We start from the raw sequence: 12176 nt of genomic DNA, 5'->3' as shown, positions 1-12176 counted from the left end.
GCATATCAAATTTGGTGGGTAAACCTCATAATAGAGATTTTCTACATATATAATGATTTGAACTCGAAACCTTGCTTAAATGACATTAAATTATTTATCACTTGAACTAACCACTGTTAATCCGGAAGGTTATCTCTCTAAATATATATATATTTCCAAAACCATCATATGATCAGTGAATGGCTTACGATGCAAGACAACAATACACTGACAAAATCAACAGAATTGAAGCACCAATAAAGAACAACACAAGCCTACAAGCAGCTCGATAGAAATAAAATCGATTAAAGGTAAACGAACCAATATCATCCGAACACCAAAAAATAATTTCCGGAAATTGTTTTTCATAAAATGTAATCCATTTTCTAAAACCTGTGTTCAGTGAAAACTTAAACTAAATCCTTCCACTCTCTCAATATATAAAAAAAATGGCTATTCCTTGTTCCCATATGTAATGGGGTAAGGGGGAGGTAAGATAGTAGGCTACCCCCAACACTAGGTTGAGAGCAGCTTCTGTAGGAGACCTCCAAATTATGAAATGCCCTCCATGGGACTCGATCTCACGACCTCAAAGTTAAGAACCTTGTGCTCTACCAACTGAGATGGATGGTCATTTCACTCTCTCAATATATATACATGCAGAAATGGGTGATATACAATTGCACTTCTTATTCCAGACAAACCAACCTGCCTATCTTTTCCATATAAAATAAACCTAAAGTACCTCAAGTAGAAGTCTAAAATACTATCAAAATCTTAAGTGGAACTCAAGTTGCTGAAAGCAAGCATATAAATATATATATATATATTAGAGAAAAGAATGCAAGGAGATCATTGTTTTCCAGACTTCCACTCCACAATTGCAGATAAAAGAGAGTAATTTGGAAGCAGATTCTTATTTGGCAAAGCCAAATTTGTCATTGGTGATTTATCATTCGTTTCAATCCACTTCTCGATCGATTTTCGGTTATACGTGTATCCATCTGCTGCAACACATGGTTCATCCATTACATCCTGTTTGGAAAGAAAGAAAGAAAGGAAAAACACCAAATTTCAATCAGACAATGGAATTGCAGGATTTATGATAGTGTGAAATGGAATTTATCTTTAAATCTTCAGCTGGTAAGTTCATCGAGTGCATGTCGACGAGCAATGACGACTAATCGTGGAGATTTTATTGGCATACCTTCAATATGGGGCAAATGAAGTGGTTAGGAGGTTTAGCCAATAAGTTGGAGATCGATTTCCGGGCCTCGTCTGCAACCTTCTTCATCTCTCTAGAACAGGAAGTACTTGATCTTTCAATCCGGTCTGTCTTTACGCCGAAGCTCTGAACAGCTCAGTCCCAGTCTAGCTAATTCCTTTGTTTCTTCAACAGGCCAATTCCCGGCTTCTGAATCTAGAATTCCCGTTAAGTTGTCGTTATCGATTGCTGTTTCCACCACATGAGTTAGTGCTATTGCCGGTTTCGCAGTTAGCAACTGCAATATTGTCATCCCAAAAGCATAAATGTCGGATTTCGTAGATACCAACCCGGTTCTTTGATACTCTGGATCGATATAGCAGAGCGTTCCAACAGGTGCTGTGTCCTTGTACATGGTGGATGTGGAGCAAGAATCTGCAGTTATCATCATGGAAAGTCCGACATCACCGATCTTGCTCACAAAGTTATGATCGAGTAAAATGTTTGCAGGCTTCAGATCACGATGAATGATTGGTTTGGGCTTTGAGTTGTGGAGAAAAACAAGAGCTGAGCCTACTTCCCAAGCAATTCGGTATCTCTCGAACCAAGGGATTGGTGGGGTATTGTTCTTCCGGAGCAATCTGTCCTCCAAGCTACCATTCTCCATGTACTCATAAACTAGGCAACCATGTTCGGGACAAGCACCGAGAAGGAGAAGCAAATGTGGATGGCAAATTTTGCTCAAGATTTCAAGCTGAAAGAGGAAATAAAGACATGTAGTTGCAATTCCTGGGGTCAGAACACTTTTTAATCAACATATTTTCCGAAAACAATAACAACACGATATTAGATTCGGTTTAATCCAAGAAATTTTGTACCTCCTGCTGGAATTGCTTAGTTCTACTGCTTTCTTTCGAGTGGAGAACTTTCACTGCAGCAGCTGTATGGTGAAATTTGCATTTATAGACAGTTCCATATGATCCCATCCCAACTCTAAGATCTTCCGAGAACGAGGATGTAGCTAACACAATCTCTTCCCATTCGAACTTTGGTATTGCTGTACGGGACCTGTGAGAAAATTCTCAAGCTTTTCTTTCTCTTTAGCTCGTTATAGGCTTTCATCTCGGCCTCTCGCTCAGTGAAGCCTCTCGATTGGCACACTCCTTCACATGCTCTGCCTCTCTTCTTGCAGCTTCAGACTTCTCCTTCTCTTGTCTAACTAGTTCTTTAGCTTTCTCCTCCTTAGAACTTACCTCTTTAAGCTTCATTGCTTCCTCAAGCCGACGTTCACTTAGAGAATTCAACTGAGGAAATGGTATTGACAGAAAGAATTAAATCAGTTCGTAAACCCGAAAAGATGATGACCATTGACGCTAAATGGCAGCAAAGATGTGAAAACTTCAATGATCAAGGAAAAAAGAGAAAGAGATTAATTTACTACATAAATAGTTTCAAGAAGAATGAAAAGTTGATACAACTAACCTTCCGAGATGCATCAATGGTCTCACTTTGAGCTACAGCATACATTTCTCGAATGTGTCTGAGTTCGGTTGTCAGGTTCTCTAGCTCAAAGTTGATATTTACTGCATATATATGCAAGTTTCCTATTCAGTTCCGAAATTAAACCAAAAGGCACTATGCATTTTCTGTAAAAATAGCATTTGTCTTAAGGTTATCATGATGCATAACACCCACCTGACATTCAGACGGAAAACAATCTGTCTGCACATCTGAGGTACAAATTTGATCCAGTAACGATGATCGTTGATCAGTTGGCAAGCTTCTGAGACTAGAATTTCGACTGAATGCTTCTCCAGACTCTGCACAGCTAGGACGAGAACTCATATCACCATTCCCTGCCACAATGTCCATAGAATGGCATCTAGAATGGCTGTTACTGTTATCAGCAGATCTAGAATGGGTGGACTCAATCGATCTGAACTGGTTACTCGCAAGAGAACTATTCTCGAATCTAAAATTGTATGATTATAGTTGAAAGTGCTTGATGTCTCTGCATTGTCAGGGATGCGGAACGGAAAGTAGCATATGATGCCACTGAGCCCAATTCTACAATTACAGAAAAGAGTAAATGAATGTTATTTGCATTCTTAGTCATCAATGATCATCTTCTACAACAGCTGGACAAGAAAATATTACCATTTCTATTGTTCCCAATCGTTTAGCATAGGATAAGTACCTGTCTGCGAACTGAAAGTGTAGCCTGATGAGTTATTGGAGGAAAAACTCGTTTCGCTGCTATCATCTTTAATGCTGCCATTCATCTCCGAATCAGCTGGCCGAATGGACGACAACTTTCCTTTCGAAACAGCATACACTGTACAAAAGCTCGGAGTGCGGGCTGATATTCTCGAGGACAAACTATTTTTCTTAAGCTTCCTACAGATATCAAATACACAAGATTATTGGTAGTGGGAAACTGCAAATATAGACCACCTAAGTAAACAAATATGCAAAGACCAGCTCTTTGATGTTCACCCTCCTTCTCGTAGGATAAACCGGAAAAAATGTTGCATGCTTGCTTGATAATGAAGAATCGAAAAATCCGAAACACCCCATTTCCAAAAAAATAAATAAAAATCAATGCATCAGTAGATTCTACACAACCTGATTTATACCCCACAAGGTCTTGGACTTAACTTTTTAACTATGTTGCATTAAAATACCTTGTGAACATCCCACGAGATGAAGCTCCGATAACAAGTCTGGTGATAGTGTTCTTTGAAACCTCCTCTGCTATTGCATTCGCAACTTCATTCGATTCAATGCTTATGATATCGGCTTCCACCTAAATTCAGAATATAAGCAAACATAGTTCACTTGTGCAGAAAACATGCACAGCGAGATTCAGTAAGAAAATCAAGGATACCTTTCTTTGAGTACAGAATTTCTTATAAGGAAGAAGCCTTTCATTCGCCTGCCATTCCAGTTCCTTCCTATACGCCGCAGCAACGTCATCTCGTACTTGAGAAATCGGAATCAAGTTCCCCACTAGAATTGAGATGATTTCAGTCGATTTAACATCAAACATAGAATCCATAAGCAGATGTACTAATCTTTAGGAACACCATGACTTACTTGGTGTAGGAACAGCAGTAATCCTTGCACGAACATGTAACAACTTAAACACGGCGTTCCCTTCGGAAACGAACTTCTCCAACGCCCATTTAATCACATATTTGCTTTCTCTGCTCCCATTGATAGCTATTCCAATGGTTAAAGTTGGAGAAGGTGGGAAAACCAGTTCAACTTCTGCTTCTTCCATTTCTTTCTTCTCCATTATTCTGCCAGTTCCTTTATAAGATCAATTCTCTGTATCTTTACAAAGAATCCCATGTTAGAATCTGTGTTTAGCCTGGAATTTAAGGAAAGAACCTGCAAATTCTTGCCCAGAACATACAATTACATGGTTTACCAGCAGTAAAGAGATTAAATAAACAATCAAAGATTTCAGGATTCCATGCCATAGAATTTCTAAACATGAAGCACTCCTTTTTTTGGTGATTACCATGAAATATCTATTCAAGAGACACTCGATCATTTGACAATAAACACTCAAATACCACTTTAAACGCCAAGCTCAAACCCGAGCCAACCCTTAACTATCGAGGTTGCTTATTTCGTGCTAAACATTAACTTTGAAGCCAAAGGGGCTTAAAAGAAAACTTTAAAACTATAAAAAAACCAGTCATACCTGGAAACCGAACCCCTAATTCAGGCAACTCAACAACTAAAAAACCCCCATAAATGGAACACAAATATCAAACCAAAAGGGGGGGGTGCTTAATCTACCATATTTACTTAACCAAGAAACCAAACCAAATCACGTTGACATGTAATCTGAATTTGGTGTTAGTTTAACCATATACAAACGCAGATGACGCAAAGCATAGTGTTCCCAGTCCCACAAACCAAGTTTTATTTCTTCTTTCTGGCTATACAATTACTATATATATATATATATTCTGATATTTAAGAGACGACTTAAGGCATGAAGCGTTTACCATTGATCGATAACGACAATTTCCTCATTTTTTTTACTGCAACTAGCTCTGGGTTTTTTGTGTTTGTTTAGTAGATGAAAATTGCTGGGTTCCTTCAAGCTTGAGTAAATTGGAAATATTTGGTGTGTTACTTCCTGGAAAACCCTCAAAATACTCCATTTTTAGCGGATATTATAGTAAAGATTGATCATATCCCGTAAGGCTTGCAAGAGTTTGAGATGTATGTAAATTCAACTAGGGTCTATTCGAAAAATATGGAAGCAAATGATAGAGAAAAAAATGGGATTTTTCTTGGAGTTCTTCATTTCAAAGTTAATTCCCAAATGAGTCAATGTAAGTTTACGTGAATCTGTGTTTGTTTTGATTCATTTTCCAGTATCTAAAATCTTTTATTTTGTAGAAGGGGTCAAACTTTGATACGACAAAAATATAAAACAATATTAAGTAAATTATAAAATGTAACTAAACTATTTATTTTGGTCCATTGTAGTATTAAAATTTTCAAATGTTTAAAAATCAGAACTAACGTTTAGTTTTTGTTTCATTTTAATATCTCATCGTTACGGGTTAAAGGGGCATAGCTCCGACGGATGGACAACCAATCCGAACGGTGGACCACGAGAGAATGACGACTCGACCAACATAATTCAGTTTCAGGCACATCGAAAGGTTGACAATGGAGATTGGAGGATGAAGAAGTTGAAGAGTCCATAGTTGATTTTGGGGAGATTGAGACATTTTCCGATGAAACGGAGCTCGAAATCACGTTCAGGAGGCCGAAAAGGTGCAAGATTGGAAGTTCAGACTTCACTGGCCGACGGATGCGATGGCCGGCGAGCCCATCCATTACGTTTTTAACGGCGAGGTACTAAACTGAAACAAAAATTAAACGTTAGATATGATTTTGAAAAAATTGAAAGTTTAGATACTAAAATATATCAAAATTCATAATTTAGATACTAAACGCATAATTTACCCAAAAATATTTTATTCTATTTAACAAATTAAAAAATTAAATAAAAAACGTATAGAAGTGATATTATGATATTTATTTTTAAAAAAATTTTATATTATCTTATATTCACGTCAGATATATAAAAAATAATATTATAATATTTTTAAAAAATAAATAAAAGATTATATTATTATTTTAGGTGTGATTAATTTTTTAATTGAAATTTAAATTCAATTCAACATAAATTAAATTTTAAAAATATTAATTTGAAATTTATTAAATTCAAATAAATATCTCAATTTAATTTGAATTAAATCAGTTTATGTTTTAAAATATGATTATTTGGAATTCCGATATTTTTATAAAATAATATTGTTTAATTTATATATTTTTAATTGGTAAATAAAACATATCAGTAGTTATTATGGATAATAATGAGTAAAATGATAAGAGAAAAAATCAATATCATAAATATTAAATTTAACCCAAAAAAAGAATTTTATTATAATTAACGGTAAATTATAAGAGAATTATTCAATAGTACATTAAATTTAAAACTTAATATTTATATAATATATAAAATAATTGTAATTAAATAAAGGGTAAATTACGCATTTAGTATTTAAACTATCAGTTTGATCCGTTTTAGTACCTAAACTATCATTTTTTTCAAAACCATATCAATGTTTAGTTTTTGTTTCATTTTAGTACTCCACCATTAAAAACTTAACGCGTTTAGTACTTAAACTATCAGTTTTGATCCGTTTTAGTACCTAAACTTTCAGTTTGTTTTAAAACTTAACGTTAAATTTTAAATAAGGGTACTAAAATGAAACAAAAACTAAATGATATGTATGATTTTGAAAAAAAATAAATGTTTAGGTATTAAAATGAATCAAATTGATAGTTTAGATACTAAATTTGTAGTTTCCTAAATAAAATTATGATGAACTTTGAATATCTATAAATTTTGGGTAAATTATGCGTTAGTACCTACACTATCAGTTTTGGTTTGTTCTATTATTTAAACTTTCAATTTTTTCATAATCGTACCTAAAGTTTAATTTTTGTTTTATTTTAGTGTCACGTTCAAAATTTAATATTAAGTTTTAATTTTTTTTTAAGTTTAGGCACTAAAATGGACCAAGACTAATAGTTTAGGTACAAAACACTTTAATTTTTTATTGACGGGTACTAAAAATAAAATAAAAACTAAACATTATATATTATTTTAAAAAAATAAAAAAATTAAATAATAAAACGGACTAAAACTAATAATTTAAATAATAAACGTGCAATTTATCCTTAATATTTTAAATTGAACTAAATAAAATTTGAATAACAAAATACAAAATGCAAATCCAAGTGGAAAAGTCCATCTTTTGCCTTCTTCATTTATAGCTTTGATTGTGACAAAATTTAAGAAATTATGGACCACGTCCCCTTTGACTGTCTACACGTTAGCTGGAAAATTAAATGACTAATTTAGGTTTTAATCCCTCAACAATATTGGAATTTGATATTTAATCCCTCTATTTTAACTTAACATAATTTAATCCATCAACGTTTATAACATTATCAATAGGTCTAAATTAACATAATTTACTTTGCATTGTGCCATGGCAATTGTGTGCAAGCCTTCTTCTCATCATAATCCACCTCTCCAACAATTGATTTCCAGAACCAATGTTCCCTCCACACTTTTCCCATTTGTTCGACCGGAACATTCTTCGTCTCGGGCAAAAAAAGGTACACGAACGCGGTCATCAACGCCACCCATGCCCCGAAAAAGAAGAAAATCCCGGACTCGAATCGGCAGAGCATGGCTAGAAAAGATTGTGCAACGATGAATGTGAAGAGAAATCCCACTGCCACTGTAATGCTTTGCCCTGCTGATCTAATCTCCAATGGGAAAATCTCACTAGGAACTAGCCACCCCAAGGGTCCCCATGACCATGCAAAACCAGCTACATATACACAAATCAAACCTAAAACTAGGTATGCATACCCTTTGCTTAATCCACCATGATCCCCTAACAAAGCAGCCAAAATTACGCCGACGGTTATCTGCGTCGCCAACATTTGGATTCCCCCAATCATAAACAAGGCCTTTCGCCCGAGTTTATCGACTGTAAGCATCGATATGAAGGTCGCGGTTGTACCGACAAGGCCGGTCACAACTGCAGACATGAGCGCAGCACTTTCACCTTGGCCAATTGTCCTGAATAGTATTGGAGCATAAAATGTGATCACATTTATGCCTGTTACCTGTTGGAAAAATGGTATAGCTATTGCCATTACCAATTGTGGCCTGTATTTTCTTTGTGTGATTTTCCGAAATGGGTGTTTGATGGTTTTCGAAATCGAGCTCGCTTCGATGAGATCATCCAGTTCGGCTAGGACATCAGCGGTGCCGCGTATGCGTTGCAGCACGGTTTTGGCCTTTAGGGGATCATTGCTGTTTTGGATTAGGCTGTTGGGAGTTTCAGGGAGGAGAAGTGCTGCTATTGTTAGGATCGAGGCCGGTAATGCTGCGAGTGCCAAGGAGATACGCCAGCCCCAGTCGCCTTCGATCTTTTCGGTGCCGAAGTTTATAACGTTAGCCGAAAGAACGCCGAGGCCGACACCGCATTGGAAGCCAATGTTCATTGCTCCTCTGTGCTTGGGAAGTGCCATTTCAGAGATATACAATGGGACTGACTGTTAAATCAAATGCAACATAGCAAAAAACACAATTAGGTCCCGAAAATATGTAACCGGCACTACACGCTCGAGTGCATACCTGGTTCGCAAATCCAACCCCAACGCCTAGCAAGACACGACCGAATATCAACATGTACACATTCAAAGCAGCAGCGCCAAGGGTTGAACCAGCGAGGAATGCCACTCCCCCTATAAGGATAGACGGCTTGCGACCAAAGGCTCGAGTCACCGGCGATGCGAAGAAAGACGAAATAAGGCCAGCTATGTAGAGTGAAGACGTAAATGAAGTCAACAATTGGCTGTCGAATTTGCAGTAATTGCTGATGTTGGTGTCTTCTTTCATCTTTGTGTAAACTTTTGGGAAAAACTTTCTCAGAAATGGCTCCATGGACGTCACTCCTCCTTTGATCACAACATCAACACATGATAAATAGACAAAATATGTTCATTTAACGTTCGTTAAATGTTATGCAACCAAAACTAACTTTAACCTTATTTGGGAGGCAAAGAAAAAATGGTCAAATTGCACCACTAGTCCTTAATTTCTTTAGACTAGACAGTTTAAACTACAAAATTCAACTTAAATTCAATTTAGTCATTATCTTCAACCATATATAAAATGTAAAAAAAATTAAAGTAAAAAAGAAAACCTAGTAAATAATCTTATAAATGAGTTTTTTCGTGAATATAAACGAACCAAATAGACTTTTATTCCGAATAAACGAATATTATACGAACGGTTCATAAACATTTCATCAAACACATTCGATTCATCTCGACTTTATCCATGAATTTAATACCAAAAAAGTTAAAGCAAGCTGATTGGAAAAGAGATATAGAGAGAGAGAGAGAGAGAGTAGATGAAGTATAACCTGAAATCCCAAGATCATAGCCAAAGATGATTCCTCCAATGGCTGCCATCATGCATGAAAGGAGGAGGATCAACGTTACCCTGCCATTGTATTGGCCACCTTCACTTGTTATGGCTAACCCAACCGCCATAGATTTATCCCACCAAGCTTTGATTGTTTAGAAGATCTTCAGATAATGGAGAAAGACTTTATACAAAAAAAAATTAAGTCTTTGTCTGATCTTTGAATAGTTGAGCTCGAGTAGACAGCTTTGTTTGACTTGAATGGGAGTAATTGGAGCTTCGAAAGTCCAACTTGTGGTTTAAATCATCGGCACAACGTGGACTTTCATGCTACCAGTCGCTTTTAGCTGCTCTTGTAGTACACTATTTTTCATAGTTATTTATTGGCAGATAATTTAAGATAGTTCATTTATTGAAAATTTTGATGGAAGATCGATGTAAGGGAAGGATGTTTAGACGGTTAATTCGATTGTTGACTCAATTACATTAACTAAAATCGAATTAGTTGATATTTTTTAATAATTATTCAAATTAATTTTTTTAAAATTATTAATAGAATCGAATAAAGTTCAACTAATACAGTCAGTTTTTAAATTATTTTTTAGTTAAATTAATTTGTGTCTAATAGAGATATTTTTATTGTCATTTGGTTAAAATTTGATTGTATCTTGAAAGTTTGATTGAGCTGATGTCATTAAAAAATAGTTGAGTTTTGATTATACATACATACATATAGGCTAAACTTTCGAGATAATGTTCTCGAACAAATTATTTCATGAGATAATGCTCTCCCAATATTAATTGCTCAAATAGAGTGAAATACAGTGTTGGTCGTAGGTCGCCATGCCTTCCGGGCGACCTACTACGTGGCCAGCTTCCGACGACGAACACACAGAGAAAATGAACGTGTTGCATGGCACATGCACGTCCCCAAGCATAGGTCGCCATGCCCTCCGGGCGACCTTGTAGGTCGCAATGCAATCCTGGCGACCTTGTAGGTCGCCATGCACTCCGGGCGACCTACCCTTGCTCGCTCGCTCGGATGCCCTCGCATAGCTCGCTCGGCTATCCTCTCATGCCCTCACATAATTCGGTCGGATGGCCTCGGTCGGATGCCCTTGGTCGGATGGCCTCGGATGCTCTCGCATAGCTTCTCGGATGGCCTCGGATGCCCACCGTGTTGGGACGTGCATGGCGCATGCAATCTCTCTCATAGCTTCCCGGCGAGCTACACAGAGATAATGGACATTTTAACGTCCCCAACACATAGGTCGCCATGCCCTCCGGGCGACCTTGTAGGTCGCCATGCCCTCCCAGCGACCTACGACAAACACTGTGGCTTTCACCCTATTTCAGCAAATAATATGGGGAGTGCATTATCTCGTGAATTATTTATTTTGAAAGCATTATATCGTGAGTTTTGCCCATACATATATATATATATAGTTTTACACATATTTAAGATCGTTGGATGAGTGATCATATAGGGTTGAGTATGAAATGAGAAGATATTCACTGGAAAAAAATAGTTAATCTTAGTCTTCTATTTGTACTAATCCAACGATCTTAAATTTGTATAAAAACTAAATTACGAACACCTAATTACCCGATAAATTAGCTTAAATAAATTTCGATTCAGTTGGTTAATTCGATTAAAACTGAATGAATACCCTTAATGAAAGGCATATGAATACATGATCAATGGGTTCCATTTAAATTTAAAATATTATCTCTTGATGATTCAATCTTGAAATAATCGAAATTTTGAATGTTCTAAATTTAAAATGATTTTGAATAAGTAGCTTGAAATAACTCAAACTAAGTAAATAACTTTTTGGGTAAATTATATGTTTAGTATCCAACTATCATTTTTGTTCCGTTTTAGTCACTCAATAATTATGTTTTTCAAATCACGCCTAACATCACATTTTAGTTTTATTTTGATCACTCACTGTTAGAAATTAATAGAAACATTGACTTTTTATTTTTTTTAACGATGATATGACATTACCTTATGGTGACACGTTAGCATCACCGTTAATTTTTTTAACGGTGAATGACTAAAATGTTAGGTATGATTATGGGGGGAAAATAGTTGAGTGACCAAAACGGAACAAAATCAATAGTTAAAGTGCTAAACATGTAGTATACCCTAAATTGTTTTAATGTCGTTTACCTAAATAAATATTATATAGATATTACTCTAACAATATAACCTTCATTTGTATTTAATAATCTTTTATGCAAATTCAATATTAATTTAGGGTAAACAACAAATTTGGTAATTGAACTTTCATGTGATTCCTATTTTACTCATCGTACTTTCAAAATTTTCAATTTACTCACTCAATTTTATAAAATGAACTTTTTTGGTCACTGCACCGTTATATCACTAACAACTCGTTGACGTGGAATCTTTTAATATTAAACATACCACAT

At 35.7% G+C, this 12176-nt stretch overlaps 1 protein-coding gene and 1 pseudogene across 1 annotated transcript; both read right to left on the bottom strand.

Moving 5' to 3' along the window:
* Window positions 1-798: 798 nt before the first annotated feature.
* Window positions 799-5040, bottom strand: LOC120149254 (annotated as a pseudogene).
* Window positions 5041-7550: 2510 nt separating this feature from the next.
* On the bottom strand, window positions 7551-9926 carry LOC120149253 (hexose carrier protein HEX6-like). The gene is made up of 3 exons (XM_039162105.1): window positions 9736-9926; window positions 8943-9265; window positions 7551-8860 (listed from the first exon to the last, which is right to left on the bottom strand). The coding sequence occupies exons 1-3, from the start codon at window positions 9863-9865 to the stop codon at window positions 7763-7765; spliced, it is 1551 nt and encodes a 516-aa protein (XP_039018036.1). The 5' UTR covers window positions 9866-9926; the 3' UTR covers window positions 7551-7762.
* Between the last annotated feature and the right edge of the window lie 2250 nt (window positions 9927-12176).

Source organism: Hibiscus syriacus, unplaced genomic scaffold (genome assembly GCF_006381635.1).
Source record: "Hibiscus syriacus cultivar Baekdansim isolate YM2019G1 unplaced genomic scaffold, ASM638163v2 tig00110999_pilon, whole genome shotgun sequence".
In the NCBI taxonomy this organism is placed as follows: Eukaryota; Viridiplantae; Streptophyta; class Magnoliopsida; order Malvales; family Malvaceae; genus Hibiscus; species Hibiscus syriacus.
This window is presented reverse-complemented; position numbering and strand designations above follow the sequence as displayed.